Source organism: Diadema setosum, chromosome 12 (assembly GCF_964275005.1).
Source record: "Diadema setosum chromosome 12, eeDiaSeto1, whole genome shotgun sequence".
Lineage (NCBI taxonomy): Eukaryota > Metazoa > Echinodermata > Echinoidea > Diadematoida > Diadematidae > Diadema > Diadema setosum.
Window position 1 is genome coordinate 5,713,552 of NC_092696.1, and position 27,816 is coordinate 5,741,367.

The 27,816-nt window shown below is 38.9% G+C and overlaps 2 protein-coding genes across 2 annotated transcripts; one reads left to right on the top strand and one right to left on the bottom strand.

The window, feature by feature from the left end:
* Window positions 1–27,719, bottom strand: LOC140236073 (1-aminocyclopropane-1-carboxylate synthase-like protein 1). Its single transcript, XM_072316042.1, has 13 exons — window positions 27,680–27,719; window positions 20,194–20,300; window positions 15,485–15,544; window positions 14,324–14,464; window positions 13,432–13,498; window positions 12,671–12,768; window positions 10,705–10,782; window positions 9,562–9,662; window positions 8,359–8,500; window positions 6,147–6,288; window positions 4,859–5,001; window positions 2,985–3,138; window positions 1–172 (listed from the first exon to the last, which is right to left on the bottom strand). The coding sequence occupies exons 1-13, from the start codon at window positions 27,717–27,719 to the stop codon at window positions 123–125; spliced, it is 1,323 nt and encodes a 440-aa protein (XP_072172143.1). The 3' UTR covers window positions 1–122.
* On the top strand, window positions 20,897–25,930 carry LOC140236242 (probable inactive 1-aminocyclopropane-1-carboxylate synthase-like protein 2). The gene is made up of 5 exons (XM_072316206.1): window positions 20,897–21,034; window positions 22,348–22,407; window positions 23,016–23,156; window positions 24,625–24,691; window positions 25,806–25,930. The coding sequence occupies exons 1-5, from the start codon at window positions 20,915–20,917 to the stop codon at window positions 25,928–25,930; spliced, it is 513 nt and encodes a 170-aa protein (XP_072172307.1). The 5' UTR covers window positions 20,897–20,914.
* Window positions 27,720–27,816: the final 97 nt, after the last annotated feature.

The following is a 27,816-nucleotide window of genomic DNA, read 5'->3' on the forward strand; positions in this document are numbered from 1 at the left end:
TATGTAATTGCCAAGGACAGATAATGTAAATCATTGAAGCTGGAAACAGCTGAGCCCAAAAGGACAGGCATCAAACGAGGCCAGGACAGCTAATGATGAAAGAAAGCATCCATGATGTTGGTCTAGGTCGTCGCTGGGAAGGACAAGCAAGCTTCCTTCAACCTCTTCAGTCCTGAATACATGAGCAACATTGGTTAAAAATAAAGAAGAAAGAAACAAATTGAATTAACTCCTGTCTTTATTTAAGAGGATGTGACATAAAATAATATTATGTGAGACATCAAAATGTAAAGTTCGATCATTGTACACATTAAGCTTATATACATGAACAAATACTATACTTGGGATTAGTATACTATAAAACGAGGAATGTTCGCGTGCATTTTAATTTCGCGAATTTCGTGAGTGCCAAGATTCGCGAAATTAAAATGCACGTGAAATTTCTTGTTTACACTATATGCATTGAACGCCAGCGGCAATTCGCGAAAATTTCATGCCGCGAAAATTTCGTGCCACGAAAAAGGCGGTCGGCTCCAATTCGCGAAAATTTCGTGCCGCGAATATATCATGTTTTACAGTAACTTACAATGCTTTTTCATCAGCATTCAACAATGCACCCAAACTTGACCTAGTGATAGATTAGCAAGCCCACTCATGTGTAGCAATGTACCTTAGTCCAACAAGAAGGCCATGGTGAAACAATAGGGATTTGGGGGGATTAGGTAATCACTATTTACTGTCAATTTGTTTCCAGATATCTATGCTGATCGCCAAAGACAGCAGTCCAGTGAACATGCCAATCCTTAAACCTTCAATTGAAAACATAAATTGAATTGATTGATTGATTTATTGAAAGGTTCAATATTATATTTTATTAAAAGTCATCCAAGGCAGACCGCAGGCTGACTTGCGGACATTTCTACATGAAACCAGTTTGAATATGTTGAAATGTGTACAGAACAGTAAAATATACATAGACTTTAGAAAAAAAAATATTACAAATGTCCGTCGTGAGTATTGCAAAATAAAAATGGACTTTAACTACAAAACAAAAACAAATACAAGGTTGCAATCCACAAACTTAAAGTACAATAAGGGTCAAATTGATGCATATATCTTGTAAAATATGTTACAGGCACCCAATAACAGTGAGATCAACATTCTTGTCTACCAGCAGAGCAGGCAGCAAACAGTTTTTGTTTTGTTTATTGTTTTTCTCTCAATAAATTTGTGGCATCTTCTCATTATTTCAACTTGTCACAAAAGAGTTTCTAAGTAATCTTTGGTATCTTCTTTTTAGAATCCTTGTCCTATCCACAGGAAGTCCTGAGATGGGCTGGCTATAAACTGGACAATCCTTTCACAAAATACCCAAACAAGTCTAACAAAATGATCTTTCGTAAGTTTCCTATAAAAGTGGATATTTGTTGTTGTTGTTATTTTAAAGATCGAAAGAAGAGAGAGAGAGAGAAATGGGGCCCTATACAAATAATTTGCCCCAGACAGCACTTATAACATAAAACAAACATTATAGATCTTAAAGAGATATAAACAAGAATATTAAATGCATACCAAGTCTCCTCGAGGGAGCTCATATCGTCTCCACGAGGGAGCTCATATTGTCTCCACAAAGGAGCTCATAAAGTCTCCACGAGGGAGCTCATATTGTCTCCATAAAGGAGCTCATTACGTCTCCACGAGGGAGCTCATATGATATTGATGAATACCTCATATTATTCTTCAGACAAACTCAAATAACTACACAATACACGCGCGCGTGTACCGCACACTAACTCATCCACGTGCACACACTCAACCACATACACACACCTCCAACCACGCACAGACACATCCATATCATGGTTCAACCCAAAATAATGTACAGTATTTAAATAGAGCAAACACACAATGATATGTTTTTTACAAAATAGATAAAATTACTATAACTGTATCATTGTTTCGAAAGAAACAAGAAGAAAAAAAATATATATATACAGTGTTTATATCAAGGAGCTCTAAGGCGTTGATACAGAAAAATATTTGCAGCAAACAACGGAGAAATATGATACAGATATAATCCTGGAATCAAAGACGTATGAGTATACCTGCGGGCTTCAAGCCCCACAAAATAAAAAAGTACAATTTAGTGCCAGAAAGTGGGAGTCATGATAATCTTCAAAATAAATTCAAACCACAGATTTAAAGTATTAATTAGGTGCAGGCGACTCATACGAAAGGGGATTAACAAATATTTTTAAGTTGTTCTCACCACAAAAATGATGAAAGGTGTATCATTTATAAATGGATAAGGTGTATCATTTATAAATGGTGTATCATTTATAAATGGATATTTGCACTCGACTAATTTTTCACGCTTGGCCGGGTAAGAAGAATTTCACATGTTTTTAATTCCATGTTTCAAGACATCAACTACTGGAACATATGGCATACAAGAATATTTGCATGCTTTTATTTTTGCGCTAGCTTCTGGTTGCGCGAAATGCGCAAAAATTTCCCCTTTTACAGTAACATCAAAACTTTGACGATGAGGATTGTCATGCTGTGTGATGCTGTATTTCTCCAGCTCAGGGTACAGAAATATGACTCTCATTTCTCATAAAATAAAATCATGGAATATGGGTTGCTAGTTTTTATTCTTAATGGCAGCAAAATTGTCAGTCTTCTTCTTTTTCTATTTCTTCTTTAAAAGAAAATCACAACATTATTTCATTGCAACTGATTGACAAATTGCCCTACATCGACGTAAGTTGCAATGAAAACATCTTGACGGAAGAATTTCATGAATTAGAATAATTACACAGTCCCCGCTGCATACTATAAGGATTTTTCATCATGGCTACTACTAAAACACTGATCAATTCAGTGCTTAATTACGTCGATGTAGGGCAATTTGTCAATCAGTTGCAATGAAAACATCTCGACGGAAGAATATCATGAATTTGAACGACATTATTTTGTTATACCTTCTTTGAGTCGATGCGGGGGCACTGCAAACATGATCCGATACCAGCCGAACTCTCCGCCACAGTAGCCAGCAGAGGGCGACAAACCAACCCCGCACTTCAGGAGATGATCAGTTAGTTTTGCTTCTTCCTCCAGCGTATTAGCTGCAAGAAACTAGCCATAGCAGACCAGAAGACTTTCTTTTTGAAAGGATCGTATAGTTTTGGTTGAGACCTAATTTCAGGTTTCTAACATTTTTTGGTGAGATAATGAGAAACCTCTTACGAAATATGAAAGAGCATGTAATTCCATGAGGAATTCAATGTTTATTTGATGAAAATTGGTTTTGAAATGGCTGAGATGTCCAAAACAGAGCGAGTCTAATAAGTGTGGGACCCACACTTTTTTTACGATCGCTTTGTTTTACCTTGTTTTTGGATGTTTCAGTCATGCCAAACCTGATTTTCATCAAATAAACTTTGAATTCCTCTTAAAGTGGTATGCCCTGTACTATTTGTGACTCTGCACCTCAAAACAAACAAAAAGTCGCCAGATATGAATTTTTAGTTAAGACCATATTCTGAAAGAGCAGACTTTAAGCTTTAAAATGATGTATAACTCAAATCAAATGGACTCTCCTAACCTATCTAAATGTTAGAAAGAAAGCACAAACTCAGGAAACATGTGAACTGAGAAAAGGGGCTCTGAAGTACAGTGTCTATTCAAGCGCTTAATCTTTACCAAACCGTGCTGGCTGTGCGATGAATGGGACAAAAAACAGGAAGTAAACCACCAGAGTAACAACAATAAAGGGATTATCACATTCAACTGAAATTAAGCATGCCTCACTAACACATTCTGTCCATAATTAATGCCAACTTTCAAAGCAGTAGCACTATCCTTTCAAAAGTTATTAGAGTTGAAAGTGGAGAGTGTGGACAAGGTTTTTCAGAAATGAAAAAGGGATTCTAAAGACACACCTAATCACACTATTCTACCAAAAAAGTTCGAGATAAACTGCTAAAAAAACACACTTTCCTGCCCGTTTTATGAAACCAAATTTTAGCATAATGTAAAAGAAGACCCGCTCTTTCAGAAAATATGAAAAAGTCAAGTTCGGCTAGGTTGACCCATTTCACTTATTTTCAGTCCTCACGCAAAATCAGTGTGTGCGACTTTAAGTTCGTTTTGAGGTGCACGGTCACATTTCATGTGTTTTCTTGGTATCTCACAAAAAGTTAAAAGCCCAATTCTCATCTCCACCAATACTGTACCATCCCTTTAATAGATGCTGCACAAGGCACCATTCATTGGATCCAACAACATTCAAAGGGAGGGTGAGGGGGAGAGTGGGGTGGAAGGAGGGGGTTGGGTCAGGTTATCCCAGTAATGCATCTTTCATGATGCATACACAGACTCAAGTTTGTCCAATACTTATAGAATTATGCAGTTGCCAATTAAATGCCAAACTCTGACATTGAATGATAACCTTGGAGCTCAGGTAAACTCACAAACTTTGGTCCCATCTTATCTATAAGATATCTACAAATAACAACAACTGACATATCACAGAAAAATACCCAATATATATGAACTCAAAGAATATGATTGAATTGAAAGAATATCATACATACTGCTGAAAACAAACAGACAAGAAAATGAATGCCTCCAGAGTCCCCTATTGCCACTAAAATATAAAGAGCACAAGCTTTTCATTTGACAAAACTAGAGATAATTCACAAAATCTTGGCAACAAGGGGACATAACTCCCTGTTCATTTACCATTGAAACCTACGGAAACATATTTTGAGTGTGTGCCTACGAGGCTCAGGAGAGTTTGAAATGCATTAGTCGCCAGACATGCAATGATTAAAGAAAATGATAATAAACTGACCTTGCTGAGATCTGCCCAAATGAAGAGCCCAGCTCTGGGCTTGACGTATGAAGCTCCTATCTCATCCAGGGTTTCCATGGCAACATTAAGTGCCGCCCTCAGCCTGGTCAGGTTGGTGGGAAAGAAGGTACCATGCAGCCAGTCTTTTGGGCGTCAAGAGTACAAGCAAAGTGATTTAAAGTCCTTCGAAGAAGGTGCCTTGAAACATTTCTTTAATCACTGAGGTACATCTTGGAGAGAGGTTACTTGTAACTACATCCTTTGGGCACTAAGGAATGGACAAATGTTTTTTCCTCCACTTGCAAGAAGATACCTAATACAATGAATTGTGAAGTATAAAGATAAACATACAAATTAGCATACTTTGGGCACTGGGAAATATTTCATATATATTGTCAATGAATGAATGAATTAATAAATGAATGAACCTTTTTGAAGGGGTATTATCAAAGCTGAAGAACTATCAGATTATAAGTAGTATATTGAGAAAAGTGAACAAGGCATCTGTAGACCTTCAAGCCCATTATAGTCTCAGCCTGTTTCCCTTGAGTAGCTCCTATATTCATGAAGCTACAAGTCTACTATTTGTTTTGTAAAATACTCACTTTTTTAGCCTCAGCATAGAGTATTATACTCCTTCAAGAATTCAAGAATGGACTGCAGTTAAGATGAAGTAGATGCAATCTCCGATGCAAAAGAAGAAGAGGAGGAAGAGGAAGCAGAAGAGGAAGAAAACGAGGAGGAAGGAGAGAAAGATGAGGAGGAAGGAAAGGAGGAGAAGGAAAAATAAAAGAGAAGAGGAAGAGGAGGAGGAGAAGGAGGAGAAGAGGATGAGGAGGAGGCAAAAGAAGAAGAGGAAAAGGAGGAGGAAGAATAGGAGGAAGAGGAGGCAAAGGAAGAGAAGAAGGAGCAGGAAAAAGAGAAGAGGAAGAGGAGGAGGAAAAGGAGGAGGAGGAGGCAAAGGAAGAAGAGGAAAAGGAGGAGGAAGGTGATGAAAGGGAAGAGGAGGAGGAGGAGGAGGAGGAGGAAGAGGAAGAGGATGAAGAGAAGGAGGAAGAGGAGGAGGAGGAAGGGAGGAAGAGGAGGAGGAAGAGGAGAAAGAAGAGAAGAATAGGAGGAAGAAGAATAGGAAGAGGAGAAGGAAGAAGAGATGGAGGAGATGTAGGAGGATGGAGAGGAGGAGGAGGAGCAGGAGGAGAAAGAGGAGGAGGAAGAGGAGGAGGAGGAGGAGGATGAAGATGGAGAAGAAGCTGTCATCATGAATCCAGGAAGGTCATTGTACACAAACCTTTATCTTCCAGAAGTCTAGCAGCAGGAATCTGAACTGAGCTGGCGGCTTGCTGAAAGTCGTTCAGCCGAACACAGACCTTCAGAACGTCTGGATTCCATGTATAGAGAGCACCAAGAGGAGATCCAGGTATACCAAAGTCCTGGCAAAATAAACCAAATAAGTTAATGGCAATGTGAAATTAAAAAAAAAAAAAAGAAATGCAATCACAAGTAATTGGTAAGGATACTTACTGGATCCAAACATAACTAAGAATGAAAAGTATTGGGTGGTAGAAGTCTTAACAGTGCACTATGTATTCTTTCTAGGGTATGTGTGTAGCCCTGAAAAGGGCCTACCCAGTCCCTTTTCAGGGCCACACACATACCCTAGAAAGAATATGTGGTGCACCATTAAGCTTTCTACCACCCAACACTCTACCGCCACGGAAGCCTTCCAAGATTTCAATGAAAAGTATGCATGTGTACAGAAACTGCTGCTCTATAAATGAATATGAAAGAATAATACATAGATCCTCATATGTTGATATAAACTAGAGCATAAGCTATGAAGCTGGTATGTAAGCTCTCTTTAAATGAAATTAAATACCTGTACTGGGATGATAAAAGGAATAGCAATAGCACACACAACTGATCAACCAAACATCATAAAAATACCAAAAGAAAATCAAATATCAATTTAGATATTATATTACATTATGGAACTGTTACAAATTATTTCTTGCTCTAACAAAATTTTTCTGTTTTGTTTTTCCAGCTGTGAGCCCATGCATATATTAAATGTTACCGTGCATCACAAAACGAACAAAAAGTCGCACCCTTTTTTTTTGGGGGGGGGGGGGGGAAGTGAGGACTCAAAAAAAAAAAAGGTGAAATGGGTCAACGGAGTTAATCTTGAGTTTTTAAAACTTTCTGAAAGAACTATCCTTCTTCTACATTATTCTGTAGTTTGGGATCATAACATGAATGGGAAAGTGTGTTTTTAGCAGTTTTTCTACAACCCTTTTTGAAAGGAAAGTAGAATGATCAGGTATATCTTAAAGGCCCCTTTTCATTTCTTGAAATCCTTTGTACATTCTTAACTTTCAAGTTTACTAACTTTTGAAAGAATAATGCTACTGCTTTGAAAGTTGGCATTAATCATGGACAGAATTATGTTAATAGGACATGCTCAATTTCAGCTTAATCTGATAATCCCTTCATTGTTGTTGCTCCAGTGGTTAGCATCCTGTGTTTTGTCCCTTTCATCACACAGCCAGTATGGCTTGGTAAAGATTAAGCATTTGAATAGACCCTGTACTTCAGAGCCTCTTTTCTCAGTTCACACTTTTCGAAAGCGAGTGCTTTCTTTCCAGTATTTAGATAGGTTGGGAGAGTCAATTTGAATTGAGTTATATCATTTTAAAGCTTAGAATCTATTCTTTCTGAATCTACCCTTAACTAAAAATCCATGTCTGGCCATTTTTTGTTGGTTTTGTGATGCAGGGTCACATTTATATTTGTATTTTATGTTACTGTACGAGCTGAAATTTTCGCGTACAGATATTTTCGCGAATTGCTACTAGGAGGACATTTTCACATGTTGTTAATTTCACGGTTGCGAGGTCTAACTGTACTTATCTATTAGTTGTTATTTTCGCGTGTTGTTATTTTTGAGGTTCAAAGGCGATTCGCGAAATTCGCGAAAATAAAACCACCGCGAAAATTTCAGCTCGTACAGTACCAAATAACTCTTCGTCTGCTGTGTTCGCATGCCCAATCAGTCGACGGTTTGCCAACTTAGCAAATTTGGCTCAAATGCACAAGAGCGCACCACATATCAATTATAGTTGCATATTGTACATCAAGAGTCCTAGCCACAGATTTGCCATATATTCATATCACAGCAAAGATTGTAATTTTCTATACCACTTAATAGCTGTAGGCCTACTGCATTTCTTGCATAAACATTTCTTTCAAATGTTACATCGCCTTGAAAATTTCATATTGATAAATAATGTAAAACAAAATACATAAAGAGCTCGTTCTTTGTAAAACTAATGTGCCATACAATGTACAGGGGGGTTACACTGCGGCACAAAGAGAGAAAACAGGAGTAAGAAAAACAAAACCAAGAAACACCCCTCCCCCCACACACAAGAAAAACAAAACAAAAACAAACACACACACACAATTGGCACAGTACAACTCCTTGATGCGCAAGTCCAACACACCTTGCTAAAACCATACAACACATGGGTTCTCATCGGGTCAGGCATGTCATCCAGGGGAATTCCCAGAACGCTGGAGTTTGGCACGGACTCGTCGTGGTTGCTGAACTGGTAAATCTCATCCATGAGGACATGAAGCTTGTGCCTGAAATTTCATGCATTTTTAGATATTCATATACAACTAATTTCCATACAGAGTAACTACAAAAAAGAAGAAGAAGAAAACATCTTAAGGCTGTGTCTAAATTCTCCCCCTCTCACTCAAAAAGAAAAATGACCAAATAGACTTCTACATAAATACAAGATGATATGTAATAATATTCGTTAACATAAAATAGAACAGTCACAAGACTGCTATTGAATACCAGCTTGTTTTGACTAACTCATTGTTTATATTGGGAAGTTTGGAAAATAAAAGTATTTGAAATGTAAACTTGTACAGAAATTGTAACAAATAAAACACAAGATTGGAACAAATTTCATCTTCAATGGTCTGTTATATGTGACCTGCTACAACAAAAGGATCCGAAAGTCTGGGGAGGCTGACATGACATTATAACCTTACTCTTCCACTTTAATTTCATATATAGCATGACTCATAAAAATACTCGGTTGCATAGATATCAATGATCTTATGAGAGCATGTCGAGTGTTGAAAGAAAATCAGCATTACAAGAAAACCGCCATCAAAATTTTCCTTCCAACGCAATCGTTATCAAGGGGAGGTCTTGAAGGTATGCTCCTAGCAACCTCCGCAATGTTCGTTCAAGCTTAGCGCCAGCAATCTACGCACAACTAATCAGCAACCAGGATGCCATGCACTGACCAATAAGATCACTTCCTCGTTGCTAGGGGCGGAGTCTATCTGCAACAGCTAAATCAAAATCTTCAGATACATTTCTTTTCCATTGAAAGTCAGAAAACCATGGCCTACAAAAATGCTAATTTCGGCCTTTCCTTTGATCATTTAGCTTCGAAATTTCGGCAGTTGATAGATGATACATAAAACAACGATAAGATGACAAAAACAGAAATTGGATAGTTTTGACAGATTTTGGTGATCTGACTTCAAACTCGACTTTCTCGGCTCAGCTCTCAGTGACTTTCAGATCCTTTTGTTGTGGTGGGTCACACACTATATAAAGATACCGTACTCGCTTGATTTACTAATTCATAAACAGAGTAAAAAATTTCATCCCATCTTACTGTTTGCAGAAGTCCAAGTAAGTGAGAACCTCTTCTCTGGTGTACACACATCCAATGGGGTTGTTTGGATTGACCAGAAAGACACCTTTAACTTTATGGCCCTGGGCACAGATGACAAGGAAAACAGGGCTGTCAACATTAACTCATCAAAACTACACGTACAGTGCACTCCCATTATAATGAACACGGTTTTATAATGAGATTCCGGTTACAACAAAGTAAAATATTGGGCCGCAACATTATCAACTCTATGTACTTTTATTGTTTATTCATTAGATTATAACGAAATTTTGACATAACAAAAGAAAATTGCTGGTCCCAAGGACTTCATTATAACAGGAGTCCACTGTATACCCCTTTCACGTTTTTAAATTTTTTTACAAGGAGATCTTGTATCATCAAATATCTTGCAGGTAAAATTCTGGGTAAAATTCTACTTGATTATTTTTGAAACTTTCTGCACATACTGTCCCTGAAAAACTCCTGGGGGCTCCTGGGAGCTGATGACATACATTTCAAATATCGTCGCTGGGGTGACAAGACCTTGTATCTGTAATTTTGGTGAAAATGACTTTTTTGGATAAATAGTCAAATAATGGGTTAAGTGATGTCCTGTCCAAATCCCAACTTTCTTATTCCGAAAATGAAGCCACCACAGCATGTCAAAGGAAAGGCTATCCCATTCCCTATAGTGCTTTGGCCGCTATGTTTTTTGGCTCTCCTGAACATTTGACATTTTGTAGATGCGAGGTCTTGTCGCCCCAGCGACGATATGTCCGTAACAATTAAGTCAAGGGAATGTGTTTCTTTCAGAAAACATTCCTTTCCACTTTCTTTAATTTATAAAGGAGTAAGTTCAGTGGATGTAACAACATGATTGTTGTAGCATCTAAATATTCAGTGACGCCACATGGACCTCACCTAAACAGCACAAAAATCATGATTTCTGGTTTTTTTTTTTAACAGATTGTCTGGTTTTGAACAATCATCACTGATGTGTTCGACTGATACTTCTGTATTCATTGAATCCAAATATGTTCTAGGTATTTTCCCGCCTGCAATTGAATAATCATACAACCTGTATCTTTAAATGAAAATAAAAGATGATGATTTCAAAGAAGAAGGAAGAAAGGATCCTATTACCTCTTGAGTGGCTTTTTCCAGTGCTGCCTTCAGGTGATCCACAGTCAATTCAAAGGGTTTCTCACCATTGGGACCAGGCTGAAAAAAAAAAAAAAAACAAAAACAAAAACAAAAACAAAAACATGAATGAATGAACGACAAAACAAATAAAGTAATGTGAGAGTCTGGTCGTAAGGCTATTTGGGAGAAGTACAATCCCTACCCCTGTTCACAATCCCGTCCAGAAATTTGGGCAAAAGTGTAAATCAGAGCTGTAACAAGTGAAAGTGTTGAAACCTGTACCATACTGGAAAGCCGGTTTTATCACTTTTCCATTCAATTCCCACAAATGAATTGATATGGAATAATCTTCAAGTATAATACTTTATGGATAGATTTGTGCCTGGGCTTGCCCAGTCAAGTAATTTTTATTTTTATTTCACCATATTTTGCCCAATTTCTACTCACGCATCCCCATGTCTTTTACCATTTTATATGGCAAAAAGTAATTACCATCACAAAGACATATATATCTTTCATAGAAAGTGGCTGGTGATTGTGCAATGAGACACAAGGCAATTGTCTTCCTTTCTGCGCGCGGCAGGTCCAGTTTGATACATGCTTCAAATATTTTTGACCGGTGGCATTAAACATCTAGCGAAGGAAATATTAAGATGGTTGTGACTCCATTCTCTTAAACCTCCTTGCTCTGCTCAAGGACCACAATAAATTCCACGAATCTATTCATGGAGCTAATGATTACATGATCATGGGTGTATGCAAGGGGGGGGGGGGTCGGGAGGGTCGTACGAAAAAAAAAAAAAAAATTTTCAAATGGTCCACATTTTGTAAAAGACATTTTTGTTTTTTGAGGGCTTTTTACTCTATATAGGCCTACAACAGGGAAAAAAAAGTGACCGGTGTTCCAGCAAATTGTCAAAAACCTCGTAAATTTCGTAACTTAGTTTTAATATGCCATAATTTACCTTATTTCTAAGCCGTACTGCCATGCCGAAAAAAGTCACTTTTGTATGCACCAAATGGCCCCATTTTAAGATATAAAATTAAAAAACTCCCTACGGTGGGAGGGGGGACACCCCCCTCCCACACCCTCCCCCCGCTCGGTCGCTCCGCTCCCTCGCAAAGGTAAAGGTCCAAAAATTTTGATTACGACCCCCCCAGAAAAAGTCCCGGATACACCCCTGATGATGTGGAATTATGAAAACGTCTGGAATGCTACACTATTGTCATGGCAAGGAATGTTTACACATTTATGATCGACATGCACACAAGGTTATCGGATCATTTGACTATTGGTGATCTATTGATACTGGTCACTGAGCTGTGACAGCAGGCGTATCGTGTGTTCTACATGTACCTTCCTAAACAGAAGTCTAGCAAATATAGGGCAAATATTTGGCATGCCTACGTGTAATACTTGCTAACAATACCTCACATTGTCATCCGCTACAGCACATACTCATGCCAGGGTTCGAAATTGGCGTTGGTCCGCTGGCCATTGGCCACCCAAAATCATGTCGGACTAGCCAAAAATCATAAAATTCTGAAGCTACTAGTCCATCTGGCTAGCCAAAATATTGCTTCAGTATCAAAATTGATTCTAGGTAGTCCGCCTGGCTAGTTAAAAGAAAAGTTAAGTGCGACCCCTGCATGCACACACAAAAATATATCGAACATATCTCGTGATCAGTATCTCAGTGAAAATGCTCAAATGGAAAAGAGAATTTATCATCATTATTCTCAGATAGGTGGCATGAATAATGTTGTGACTTACATTTGCTATTACACTTGTACCATCATTTTATTTCTTCTTTCTTTTTCATGTGGCTTCTTATTCCCCTTTTCAACTTCCAGAATAATCAACTTTTAACACGCTTGTCTTTGATTGGCATTTGCACAACAAACTGTTCACTCAAGCTGCAACAGAAATGGGAAAAAATTCACATGTACTAATTTCTGTTCTTACCTTGCTGCTGAGCTTGATAGGGTAAATCTTGACCCCTGCTACGTCCATGATGTCACGAGGAATGGAGTAGTACAAAGGAGCTGGACATAGCAGAGTGTCTAAGGAGTGGACATCGGACAAGAAAATGAAATAATAAAAAAGAAAACACACATTATTGCCTGGCATAAACAAATTCACCCTTTTACCTGTAAGTAAAGTCACATACACAGTGCAATTTACTCGCAACTCCAGACTTGACTCACGCACAATCATGACCGAAAGTGAACGGGTCTTGAGTTGATGTAGAGTTTTTAACATCCAGGTACTCTGGTCTACCGTCGATTGTTACAAATTGGCTGTATGCCAATCATCAATTCAGTGCTGTCATAGCCTGTAGTGTACAACACAATATTTTCGCGGCATGAAATTTTCGCAAATTGGAGCCGACAGCCTTTTTCGGGGCATGAAATTTTCGCAAGTTGCCTCTAACATTCAATGCATGTAGTGTAGACAAGAACTTTTGCGTGCATTTTAATTTCGCGAATCTTGGCTCTCGCGAAATGAAAATGCACGCGAACATTCCTCGTTTTGCAGTAATCATTGCATCTTAATATGATAATTGCAAACATTTAAAATGAAATGGGCCGTAGTAACAATCTCATAACCAGAAACTTATCATTTTTTTCCCCTTTTTTGCTAGCTGCAGGATCAAAATTCCTTGAGTATCTGATTCACTCATCTGAAAATATTTTCGAACCAAACTCGGTGAAGGAAAGTCTCACCTCCGTCATTGAACAGCACAAAACAGAGAAGATTCATAATTCCTGTAACTCCGTTCATGATGCAGAACTGTAGAAAGTATTGGGACAAAGAAAGAAAAAAGAGCAACAATTATGAAAACTTTATCCTGTACTTGAATGAACAGCAATATCATGAAGCCTTGCCTGAATATACACAAATATCTGACTACCTTGGGACTTCTATACACTACAACACACTTTTCCATTGTTTGCTTTCCATACAGTCTTATACATATAGAAGAAAAAATAAATAAAAAAGAACTTCTGAAATGGGATGGTGGAAAATATTGGGACCTCACACCTGAGATCATGTTGCATATAATTTGAAATAATTTGTGAAGTAACAAAATCAAGTTATGTGATAAACAAGGATACAATTAACAAAAATGGTTTTGTCAAACCCCCTGTGCATGAATATAAAGCCATATATTTCAGGCTGATGATACAACCATGTTGTGATAGAATTCAGTAATACCCAAACCGTGTGATACTGTATACGCCATACATGTAGTGAGTATAATTTTTCGTGAAGCAGAACTTCCAGACAATTTTGTGAGCGGTTACTTGTAGACTAGCAATCGCGGAGAACAGTAAATAGAGGCATGCGCGTTGCATTCATGCTGGGACCAGAGTTTAGATTTGCATGTTGTTGAATTTGCCAATAGCACCAGACTCTATAGAAACCCTGAAAAATATATGGCATACCCAGTAATCCATATTATTTGAGGGTGATAGTTTGTTGCATGTTATTCCTGTCAAAAAAGCAAAGGTGTAGTAAAGATCGTGGTAGTTTAACTTCATACGAGTTCTCAAGCCTAATGATGGCCCTTCTCTGGACTGAAGATGTGGAAGCAGACAGACACGGACACCTGACCTTGTCCGGGTCGAGAGGTTTGGGGGCGCCCGTCTGCTCCGTGAGGAAGTCCGCCAAGGCTACCCTGAGACGCCTGGCACCGTTCCTCTCGGTGTACACCAACATCCCTTCCTCCCATCGCATCACATCCGGCTGGTTGAGCTGCGCAGGAATCACAACAGAAGTTTAAAGGCATTATTTACCATTTGCAGATAAAACAAAAACCCAGCTTTAGTATTTCAAAATGGTTCTAAAAGGTGAGTTAGGAATGGAAACAACAAATGTAAAAATTTGAATCAGTATAGTCAATGTTAAGTAATTGTTAAATATAAAATGTGAACAATAGCTTTAATAAAAATGTTTCCAGACTAAACCGTCTACTGTTATGGTTTATTGAGAAAGATAGTGATATCTCCTTATATTTCAGGCTTTATTGCCAAGTGCGAACATTTTATATGGTAGGATGTTTTGTGAATACAACTGACCTACACATATGCATCAAATATGATATCTTGAACATTTTTTTTTTTTAATCACTGGCACTCCCAAAGGTAAACAGGACCTTTAAATAAAAAACGATGGAGCAGAATGAACTCAACAACAAATAAAATTGGGCCTTACACTTTAACTTTGTTCATAATTTTTAGTTAAATTTGTTTGTTTGCATTTTTTTAGTTATTCATCAATATTTTCCAGCCTGTTTAATAAGTACATAGCACACAATGATTTAAACTGAGCATTGATATCATCAAATACACTTCAAATCACTCTCAATGAGATGGCTTTTCTTTCCATATTCTTTGCAAAATTAAAATTCTTGGAGATTTTCTCTTTTTTTATCCTGCAATTACTTTTCACAAAAAAGTATCGTTTCTTGTTTTTCTGCACCCTGGAAACACTAAGGTAGTCGGCATCTAGGTGTTAAGTATGATTAAGGCATTGATCTTTCATAGCACTAAAAACTGAAACTCTGCCATACTTATGGCATTCAAAATAAGGAATGCTTGTTGATGTACATTTTGTTTTTGTTTCTTATGAATACAAAGGCTGAAACAAATCAGAACAAAACATTTTCTCAGGCTGGATAAAAAGATGCACTAGAAGTATTTAAAATCATTCTGGTTGGCAGCTCTACTCAGGAAAGAATAAAATAAGACTGAGAATGAATGATCAACTGCAAACCTTTTCTAGGAGCACATCTGAAATCAGAGTGTTTTGTGACATACACAAATCGACAATGCCCTGTAGAAAAGAAAAGAGAGAGAGGGAGAGATAAAGAGGGGAGGGGGAGATAGAAAAAGAAGAAACTAGAAATGTCGCTTTGGCGACTGGTATGCCTCCGCCATAATGCATGATTTTCCCAATAGGTCTAGATAGTAAATGTGGACAATGTGTGATTACATTTTCACAAAATTGGCAAAATATTGAAATGACAAGTTTGTCACAAATGTGTTGAATGTTCACCTTCCTTGACCTAGGTTTAATTGGATGAATAGGAGAGCATGTATTTAGGGATTTAAGGACTTTAACTCGACTTTGACCCATTCATACATTTAGGCATTGAGTAATTTTCAAGGTACAGGTGTGGAGAAAAAGTGCAATTTCTGAATTGAATAGTAAATTGTTACCATTTTCATCTGGCCCTTGACCCTAAAATTCATAAGATAATCACTTTCAGGTAGAATATGCATAATATGTACTAAGTTTCAAGATAACTTGAGCCACTTCCGAGATATGGAGGAAAAAGTTAGTTCAGCACTTTCACTTGATCTTTGACCTTTTGACCTTTGAGGCAAAAAAAGAAGAAAAAAAAAACTTTCCAGAGAATTTCTATTAGGTTACACATGTATGCATACACCAAGTGTAAAAAAAAAAAAAATAACCCTGCTGGCATTGCATGATAGGAGGGAAATAGTAAAATTTTGAAGTGTTGCACTTGACCTTTGACCCCTGACCTTTGACCCCATGAACCCTACATTCTCTAGATAATCACTTCCAGTCAGTATATGTATATACTATGTTCCAAGAAGATACCTTGAACAATTTTCCAAGGTATGGAGAAAAAAAAAGAAGTTTTAATATTTGTACTTGACCTTTTGACCTTTGACCTTTGACCTAATGACCCAAACTTTCACCAGAGAATCTTAATTGGGTAATACATGTATACACTAAGTTTTAAGAAAATATCTTCAGGCATTCAATAGATATGGTGGAAATAGTGAAATTTTATGTATTTGACCCTGACCTTTTGACCTTTGACCTTTGACCTCATGACCCAAACTTTCACCGGAGAATCTTAATTGGGTAATACATGTATACACTAAGTTTCAAGAAAATATCTTCCGGCATTCAATAGATATGGTGGAAATAGTGAAATTTTATGTATTTGACCTTGACCTTTTGACCTTTGACCTTGCGCATGTGCACCCAAAAGTTGATAGGCACAACTTCACCCCCTAATACACATACATGCCAAGTTTCATTAGGATACCTCAACAGGTTTTGATAGTTACCTTGTCCACAAAATTCATTACGGACGGACGGAAGGACGGACGGACGGACGGACGGACGGACGGACAACCCGAAAACATAATGCCTCCGGCACCACTTCGTTGCGGAGGCATAAAAAAGGGAAAAAGAAAATAGCTTTCAAAATTGTGGTTCACGTAATGCAACATTCTTACCAGATCAGAGCTAGTGCAGTAGGCCTAGCTGTGTAATCGTGCGTTGTCACTGACAAAAGAAATATTTCCCTCATTGCGGTCTTATTTTGCTGAGGTACCTTTTCAGACTCAACTGCCTCTGAGTAAACACCGATGAAAGGGAGCAGCAAACCCGAAATATGACAGTTTTCTTGTCACAAAATTTAAGATTACTGAAGTGGACACTTGTGAACAAGCATGTAACATGGTTTAATGATGAGATAGTATACATGTCATCTATGGTTACTGTCCATGTTTTACTCTGGAACAATATGCGAAAAAAGTGTAAAGTATGTGCATTTCGCAATAAATGAAATTACTTGAGCGATTTACCAATGTACACTGCAACTGTATATGCATTTTTCTTGATTTAAGAGAATTACTAGAATTAGAATCCACTTTTCTGTGCATGTACTTTTTAGATTTTTCAAAGCGTCCCGTATCCAGGCTGGCTGTCGGCGGTGATGATGATTAAGATCATTGCAGGAAAGCATACATGCTTAATGCTTTGGTTTTAGTATTGGTTGCATGAGGTGAGAATTCAGCTTTTAACTTTTTGCGAGATACTTAGAAACCACTTTAAATGCTAAAAAGCATACAATTCTAAATGAAATTCAATGTTTATTTGATAAAATTGGCTTTGAAATGGCCGAGGTATCCAAAAACAAAGTAAAACAAAGCGATCCTAATAAAACAGAGACTCCAACTCTCCCGTTTTCGACGGGAGATCTCCCGCCGAAAGCCCATTTTTGCAAAATCTCCCGTTCTCCTGTTTGAGATTTGATTTCTCCCGCCCTGGCTCTGTGTCTCCCGGTGGAAAGGATTTCTTACTTATTTCTATTGTATGTTGAAAAAATAAGCCTTAGATAGCACCAGAGAACACCTAGAACCAGCGGCGTATCTAGGGAAAACGGCGCCCGGGGCAAGCACGAAAATTGCGCCCCTAATTTCTGAAAAAGTGTTCAACCCCACCACCATCCCGGTAGGGACTTTAAACAAAGTCCACATGATGCTTTTTCAGGCACTTAAAAGGGATCTTTTGAGGGTGATTTAAATGTAATGAATTTTGATATATTTTGGCGAGCGAGCGCAGCGAGCGAGCCGAAAACTTTTGTATTTCAGCTTACAAAACATGGAATTCTTGTCATTTTTTGCTTACCAAATCTTACAATTCTAATCAAGATATAGTGACGGCCTTATAGATAACGATTTATACCAAAAAAAATGAGGACTTTAAAAAATACTCTAAATTAGTGCGCGCGAGTGAGCTGAAATTTTTATATGTCCTCGTCATCATCACGTATTGTTCTTATCTTTTTTTATATGAATTCTGGCGAGCGAGCGCAACGAGCGAGCCGAAAATTTTTGTGTTTCAGCTTACAAAACATGGAATTCTTGTCATTTTTTGCTTATTAAATCTCACAATTATAGTGACGACCTTATAGATAACGATTTATACCAACAAACTGAGGACTTGAAAAAATACTCTAAATTAGTACGAGCGAGTGAGCCGAAATTTGTATATTTCTGCGACATCATTACGTTTTTTTCTTATCTTTTTTATTTTTTTTTTGCGCCCCCCTCCCCCGTATGTTCGAAACCGTTGGCGTCCTCTTTTGATCCAATCGGCGATCGCTTCAGAACGAATGAAATTGCAGTCGCTGCTCCGTGTAACATTTTTCCTGCTAAATATAAAATGACATGAGTGAACACAATAGCCATTATCATTTTGTCCGCGTCATCGTCACATTTTATTCTTATCTTCCTCTCTTTTTTATACAAATTTTGGCGAGCGAGCGCAGCGAGCGAGCCGAAAATTTTTGTATTTCAGCTCACAAATCATCAAACTCTTGTCATTTTTTGCTTATTAAATCTTACAATTCTAATCAAGATATAGTGACGGCCTTATAGATAACAATTTACACCAACAAAATGAGTACTTGAAAAAAATACTCTAAATTAGTACGAGCGAGTGAGCCAAAATTTGTATATTTCCGCGTCATCATTACGTTTTGTCGTTATCTTGTTTGATTCGGGGTTTTTTGCGCCCCCCCCCCTGTATGTTCGAAACCGTTGGCGCCTTCTTTTGATCCAATTGGCGATCGCTTCAGAACGAAATTGCAGCCGCTGCTCCGTGAAACATTTTGCCTGCTAAATACAAAATGACATGTGTGAACACAATAGACACTGTCATTTTGTCATCATCACATTTTGTTCTTACCTTCTTTTTTATATAAATTTTGGCGAGCGAGCGCAGCGCGTACCGAGCCGAAAATTTTTGTATTTCAGCTCACAGAACATGGAATTTTTGTGTGAACACAATTAACATTGTCATTTTGTCCGCGTCATCATCATGTTTTGTTTTTATCTTGTTTGATTTGGTTTTCTGCCCCCCCCCCCCCCCCCCCCCCCCCCACCATTCTCCCTCCCCCCTTCCGGGCGAGTTTTTTTTTTTTTTTCCTTCTTCTCCTTTTCTTTTTTTTTTCTTCTTCTTCTTCGTTTTTTTTTTTTCGTTTTTTTGCGCCCCCAAGGAGTGGCGCCCGGGGCACGTGCCCCCCTTGCCCCCCCCTAGATACGCCACTGCCTAGAACCCAAGGAACTTCGCGCCTCGCACACATCAACTTAGAGTCTCCCGTTTGATAGGGGTTTCGGGCGGGAGAATCTCCAGATCCGAAGGTGCTTGGGGTTGGAGTCTCTGATAAAAGGTGGGGCCGGCCCACCTTTATTAACGTTAGGATCTCTTTGTTGTTGTTTTTTTATATCTCAGCCATTTCAAAACCATGCAATTCATCAAATAAACTTTGTATTCCTCTAAATAGAATGATATGCTTTTTCATACTTAATTAGACTTTACCGTAGTTCATAGGTTTTTCTCATTATGTCAAAAAATCATCATCACAGAACATTGGAAACCTCAAGCCCCATCTCAGCCGAAACTGTACCATCCCTTTAAAATGCTTTTGTGACACTTTTGACAGATTAAACAGGTGCATGAACGAGTGATGAATGTCCACCGATCTGCATCTGTATGTACGATGTCCATGATTTGACATTGTCATAACTGTCATGGACAGTTGTAATTAGCACGCTTGACCAACTGAAAAGAATTTGACCTAGAGCAAGCTCTACTCAAGCAAGCTACTCCAATGAATTGAATGATGATAATACTAATAAAATAGGCTGAATTACCTGGGGATTTTCGGTTTCATGGTAAAGATTTGCCTCGACTTTACCACTTGACTCACGCACTGGGTCCACGTACGCTAACACACGGGCTGTTCTTTCGGCCAATTCCACTTCCATACCGAGCCCGAGTTGCTCTGTGCTGTTGAGTAGGCGCCTACGACGTTGACTAGCGAGTTGTTTATGCTTTGTAAACGTGTAGAATCTAGTAGGCCTAAGTAACGGTAGATCGAATTAGAAGGTCGGGACAGGAAGAAATCACCCGTGACATATATGACGATGGACCATCTGAAAACGGATCAAGCTGGCTAGAGGAGCGTTACCGGTTTCATGGTGGATGCTTCAAAGTTCAAGGACAAGCCCAGGGTCCAGATTTCCTCGTGAGTACACACCATACACAATGCATGCAGTGTATTGAGCTACTCCTGGCCCTCCGGGCGCGCCGGCGGGTTCGGCTTGCAGAACTAGCCTGCCATGCCTGCAGTGGGTAGGCCTAGCCTAGGAGGCGCGGCGCCAGCTACCAGCAGGTGCCGGTGGATCCCCCTTCCGCATCCCATGGTGGCGCAGTTGTTAGATATACGGGACTGAGTCGACAGTCACGCGCGCAGTAGCTGGTAGCCGATATATTTTCCGATCCATTCCATACGATCCATACACAGTAATCAGCTGAGCTGCAACTAGCTATAGGCGACGCACTTTTCAAAGCTGATGAGGGAGCAGAGAAAACATGACATTTTTCGATCTGTCCAGCAGAATCAACCGAATGTTATCTTTCGAAACGCCACCGGCGCTTGGTCCCAGTCCCTTCAACATCGAGAATAACTACCACAAGGATGATAATCCACGGGTGAGGAATGCAATGAACTCAATTAACAAAGGCCAAAGCATGTTCTACTTAAAGAGACTCTCTCTGCTTCTGCTGTACTGTATAAACTTTCTAGTTCTACTTGTTCATTAATTTAATTCCTTGTCTATTACACGATTTCTTAACTTCAGACATTCCTCGGATGAAGATTGATATAGACTAAGCTAAATTTGTCTAGATCAAATGCAAATTAAAAACTCTAAAATTAAAGGGACTGTACAATACTATTACTGGTTGAGGTGGGGATTCATGCTTTGAACATTTCTAAGTGAGATAATGAAAAGCCTCTTATGAAATATGAAAGAGCATGTAATTTTAAGAAGGATTCAACATTATTTGATGAAAATTGGTTTTCAAATGGCTGAGATATCCAAAAAAGTGCTACCAAAAATAATAAAAGGCGACACGACATGCCACAACTTTATTAGGAACTCTTTGTTTTACCTTGTTTTTTGATATCTCAGCCATTTCAAAACCGATTTTCATCGAATAAACTTTTGATACCGCTAATTAGAACTGCATGCTCTTTGACATCTTTATAGAGTGGTTTCTGAATATCTTGCAAAATGTTAAAAGCTAACAATGTTAAATCCTCACCTCGACCAGAACTGTACACACCCAGGAATCGGCTGACACTGGATCACCCACCATCTGATCAGCAACCTTTCCTGAGCAAGCTGCTATTAGGCCCGAGGGAGTTTTCGCTACACGACGGGAAGACCGAGACTACGCGGAAGCAATCAAATGTGACAGTCCCCGTACTCGGACTCCCGTCCCCACATCTAAGCAGTTTTGCTTTCCTGTAGTTATAGGACCGAGGCGTGGGGACAAGATCGCTGATTGGCTGGCTGGCTGGCTTGCTCACTCCTGCCCAGCTGCATTGGGACCGAACGCTATTTTGGCCGAATACTGTACTTATTTTCCCCTGGACGGGACGTTTCTTGGATTTAATATGAACAGAAGCAAAGTTAACACAGCACGCTTGCAAAAACTCCCTAATGAAGTGGGGGGGGGGGGGGGGGCTATATCTCGGTTCTTTCGAGAACAGCTGTTTTGTTTCATATGACCCTTAAACACGACCTACTATATAAAACAGTACCTCGTCACATGCATTTTGGAATTCCCTACCATCCAAGTATATTTCTTTATGCTTTCATTTCTAATTCCCACCACACCCCCCCCCCTTCATTCCTCACCAGTTTGCATTTTTTTTTCCCAGTATTAAGGCAACAGGCTGTCAATGTCTGTCACATTTTTCCTTTTTTCCTCTCTCTCTCTCTCTCTCTCATTTTCAGGGTATCATTCAACTAGCCATGGCAGAAAACAGACTGTTGGGTGACCTCATGTTGGAGAAGGTATGACCACTGCTTGCAGTGTGGGCCAAAATGGTCAGGTAATACTGGAAGATCCAAAACATTGTTCTAGTAAAAGTAAAGGTGAGATTTCATAGAACTTACATGGCAAATTTATACAGCAGATCAATAGAAGCAGTCGAAAAAAAAAAGATATATATATATATATATATATGTATATATATATAGGGAGGAGACAGGGAAATTAGTGAACGGCAGGAAAAGAAAGGTCTCGAGATTTAAAAGCTCAACAAATCATCAGCTTTTTTTAATCCTATTTTCTTAAAGCTGAACATGGAAAGTGATCATTGATCCATTGAGGATAACGATTTTGCTACAACACACATTTCCCATAGACACCTGCCCGAGTATACTCGGGACTAGTCCTCATCGGGTTTTAAAGAAATTTAACGAAGAGTACAGCTCAGAAACACCATTCCTCATGCCAGACAAAACTAGATAACTTAGTGTCTGTTTTATGTAATCACTAGTCGTATTCACTGCATTTAACCCGTTCCATACAGGAACCTGGGGGCCTGTGTATTAAGTCTAATGGGGATTTCAGAATTCAGTATTGAACGGGTCAAGTTATGCTTGCGTCTTCTGCACAGGTGAGGACAGTGGACTTGTCAAAGGTGAGCAGGTCGACGTTGGTGTACCAGGATGGCAGGGGGATGGCAGACTTCCGAAAGGTCCTGGCAGAGTTTCTAGCGGATGTGGCCAAGGCTCCTCAGAAACTTGACCCAGACAAGGTGACTTTATAAGATATGATAGCCGAGACCTTTTCATCTTGCAGCCGAACAAGAGGGCATTGATTCAAGATTTTGATGAAGCCTGTCAATACAAAGTTGAGGTTATCCTCTTTTTCTCAAAAAGTGATATCGGAATGGAATAGTCTACTCGTGTGTAGTAGAGAGCACTTCAATCAACACATTCAAAACAAATTCTAAAAAAATTTGGGGCAAGATCCGGTAAGATCGATGACTATAAACCCTGATGAAGTTTTCATCTGTCCATGTACTCCAGCTGCACAGAGCCCATCACTGGCAATCTGCTGGCAGTAGTGCAGAGGGGCAAGTATAAGTTTGTATATCTTTGAGCCCACTTCCAAGGTACTGTATAAGACCTGCTCAGTATCAAACTGCTGATGACTTCTTCGATCAGCCAATATCACGGAACTGGGGCCTTCAGTTTCTGTTTGTTTCCACAAACGTTTGACACCAAGTCAAATACTACAAGTACAATTGTAGAAACATGTGAATGTATCAGTTTACAAAACTGCAGTAAATTTGTGCATTGCAACTGACAATTTGCCTTTAATTGATGTAGATTTAATGAATATCAATTATTCAGTGTTCTAGTATTGGCCATGATAACAAGAAATCATAAGGCATAATCAATGCTTAGGTTACATTGAATGAAGGGCAATTTGTCAATCAGTTGTGATAAAAACAACTCGACACAAGAATTCATCAATTTGAATGAACTTGTGCATGGAATGTTGTGAGGGAACTAAATTAAGCACAACTTGTTGAACAAGGTCCCAAAGTATACAGAATATGTTGGTGAGTGAAAGTGATAAGCTTGTGTGTCTTGGATATCAAAGAAGATAGAGCTGGGACGAGAAAGAAAATGGTGAGAGAACAGAACATTGTAAGTTCTTCCCGAGTGTCTATACAGCAAAATCACTCTCTTGCCTTGAATGAAATGATAAAGAAGGAATGTACTCGTATTATTTTATACCCAGCACATTTGGAGTGACAAAGAAATCTTTCTCATAACTGCCTTCAAGTTGCCAATCCATCAATTTTGCACCCCTGTGGTGTTGCCAAATCTTCTGCTATTGATGTCCCAACCTTTGTGTGCCTTGAACGAAGAATACCACATGCTTGATACCAAAGATAGTGTCTACTAATTGACTGTTTAGAAAGAGATTGTCCTTGTTCCTCACTATGAACAATTATACTACTGGTGTTCACAATTTCAAGTCTTTATCATTTGGCCGGTAATGTCCTTTAGATGGTACCTTCTCTTTTCTTTTTTTTATCACTGTTCCCATTAAAAAAAAAATATATATATATAAAATATAAAGAATATAAAGAATGATAATTCATGCATTGATAAAGACAGATATCAAACTAGCTTGTGCCATGTGATGATGAATCAGAGAAAAGGGCTGTTATCATCTAAAACTTTTCATTTTGATTGTTTGCTCCACAGATTCGTGTCTGTAATGGGGTTCTGCCTCTGATTGCGAATCTACTGTGCATAATATGTGATGAAGGAGGTAAGTAAAAAAAAATAATAATAATAATAAACCAAAAAACTATTAAAATAAAGATTAAAAAATGCATCATTTCCCAGCACGTTTCTTTTCTCATTTCCAAAATGACTTGTAATTTTTCTCCAGCTTTGAGATGCATCCTCTAAAGAAGAATCCATCCTGACAAGCTAAGGAGTGTCTTAAAGGGGCATAGTCCCGGTAGTGTAGAGGGCGCTGTTGATGATACTGCCGATCACCGTTAGCATTGATACAAAGATTACCGAAGTTGAGCTGTCATCAAGAGTAAAATGCGTAGCTGTTGCTAAGTAACGTTGCCTTCGTTGTCTTTTCTGCGCATTGCGCAGTCTGTAGTAATGCCAGGATGCGTGCATATGTGCTTGTTATTATGACATCACAAAAGAAGTTTGCTAAAGCTGTCATCCCCCTCAGCCGAATCATGAGCCGAACTGTGATCCGACCACTGACTACAGTGAATCGGACTTCTTCGGACTCGGGAAAGTGGGCCAAAGCGTAAGCGCTAAAGAGGAGCGTAGGTCTCTATAGGAAACTTGCGCCGTGCGCCCGTGTACGCATTTGACTAAAACACCGGGACCATGCACCTTTAAGATAATCACTTTAACCTTTTGTATGCTTTGAGTGCTGATAGGCATAAAAAAAAAAAACCCACAGTGCTGTACACTCTGTCCAAAGTCCCTGGTACAGGAAGGGAAAAACAGCTATTAGTACTACCGGTACATGATATATTGGAGTATGTTACGCAATAAATCACCTGCATTATTAGTATGTGTATGAATACAATATGTATTTCGCTCAAATGTGCTATACTTTTTGAGCACCTGTGTATTGTGTATCAAATTCATGAGCAACTTGTCTAGTGTTATTAATATTTCAGTACTGGTACTGGTAGTTGTGAAATTAATAAGCGTCATTGAGATAACAGCTTCACAGGATCTACAAGGCGGTAGTACCAGCAAAATAGATTGTTCATATATCACCACATGTTCATATGTCACCACTTGTTTATGTATCGTTTACAATGTATCTCTCTCACTCTGTCTGTTATTACACCTCACTTGCCTTTACTGTATGCCATTGATGTCACTATTCCCCCTTTCAGATGGTAGAAAAATCTGTCCTGTAATCACAATTATAATCAAGAGCACCGGGTTTGAGTCCCAAGTCTCACTGAGCAGAAAACAGGTGAATGATGCCGATCCCTTGTTGTTCGCCCCAGGTGACTAGCTATAGTCAGCAAATGGTATCAACCAGGCACACTGTGCCCTACACTTGAATGAATGAATGAATTGGAGAATCATGATTGAAATTGAGATATTTGCATTTAAGGGGTTAAGCAAATTATTGTAATCACACTTCTAGAACATTGATTACCAAATCAAGGCCCAAAGTATTTTCAGATCTTGATTTGCTCGATTCGTGGTGCGCACTTTCCATCTGAAAGGCTTAACCTCCAAAACATGATAGAGGAGACGAAGCTTATAGCTTGACCCTACATTTTGTATTTCCGCCCACAGACCGTGTGAAATGTTATGCAATCTGTCTGCACTGCATTAGCTAGCACGCACTTTGCAAGTTTGATTGACAAGTCAAGAAGATTGTACCTCAGAACTCAAATCAATAACTCAAAACATGATTACAGTCGCGATTCATAAAGATGATTACAAGAAAGTTTTTTTGTCCCCGCCGAACGAGTTCGAGCAGGGGACTATGAAACGGGCTCCGTACGTGTGTGTGTCCGTGTGTCCGTCCGTCCGTCTGTCCGTCCGTGTGTCCGTCCGTGTGTGCGTCCGTGTGTGATCAAAATCTTCAATTTGCTACTTCTCTGTCATTTATGAGCCAATTTTGATTCTGTTTGCTTTATATGATAGCACTACATGGGAGCTTTGAAACTTCTACACAGAATTTCAGTCGTGACCTTTGACCTTGACCTTTGACCTATATTGTACATTTTGCTACAAAATGCTACTCCTTCGCCATTTCTAACCCGATTTCGATTCCGTTTGCTTTATGTGATGGCACTAGGTGAGGGCTTCAAAACTTCTACACAGAATTTTGACCTTTGACTTCTTTGACCTTTGACCTTGATTTTTGACCTGTTTTGTACATTTTGCTACAAAATGCTACTCCTTCGCCATTTCTTACCCGATTTCGATTCTGTTTGCTTTATGTGATGGCAGTAGGTGAGGGCTTCAAAACTTCTACACAGAATTTTGACCTTTGACTTCTTTGACCTTTGACCTTAATTTTTGACCTACATTTTTTGTACATTTTGCTACAAAATGCTACTCCTTCGCCATTTCTTACCCGATTTTGATTCCGTTTGCTTTATGTGATGGCACTAGGTGAGTGCTTCAAAACTTCTACACAGAATTTTGACCTTTGTCTTCTTTGACCTTTGACCTTGATTTTTGACCTACATTGTACATTTTGCTACAAAATGCTACTTCCGGCGGGGACATATATTACGCACCGCGTAATTTCTACTTTTCCTTGTTTTTTTTATGTCTGAAAGGGCTGTATTCTCAACCTCCCCATTTCTAGTTTTGTGTGAGCCGCTGTCATAGGAATTATCTGTCCAAGGTTCAATGTTCAAGTAGGTCGACTTCTCTTCCTTTTCCCACGAGAACTCACAATTTTATGAAGTTCCAGAAGGCATTAACCTCAACGGAACTTAACTATAAAACCAACTGGCATGTCTGCTAGAGGGCTTGCTTCTCCAACTGGCACAAATATCTGGGAAACTAATTATCAACTAGAAAAGCACTCATAGAGCACAGACCTCCACCAAGCAAGCAACTCATTTCCACCCTTACATGCATGCAATTTCCCAAAATAGAAGCATTTTGTTTACGTCATTGCACGGTGACGGACAAAATGAGGCAGATAAAATGGTGTCCGTTTTTTGCCTTCCCATGTGATTCTGGTGACACGACTTCTCTTTTGACCCATTTCAGACACGATTCTAATTCCCACCCCCTGCTTTGGAGGAATCATGGAAATCATGGGTCACCATCCCAATGTGAAATACCACCCAGTTCCCTTGTCCAACAAAGTAAGTCAGTTTCAGATTTATAAGTTATACCCTATTTTAAACCATAGCAAGACATATT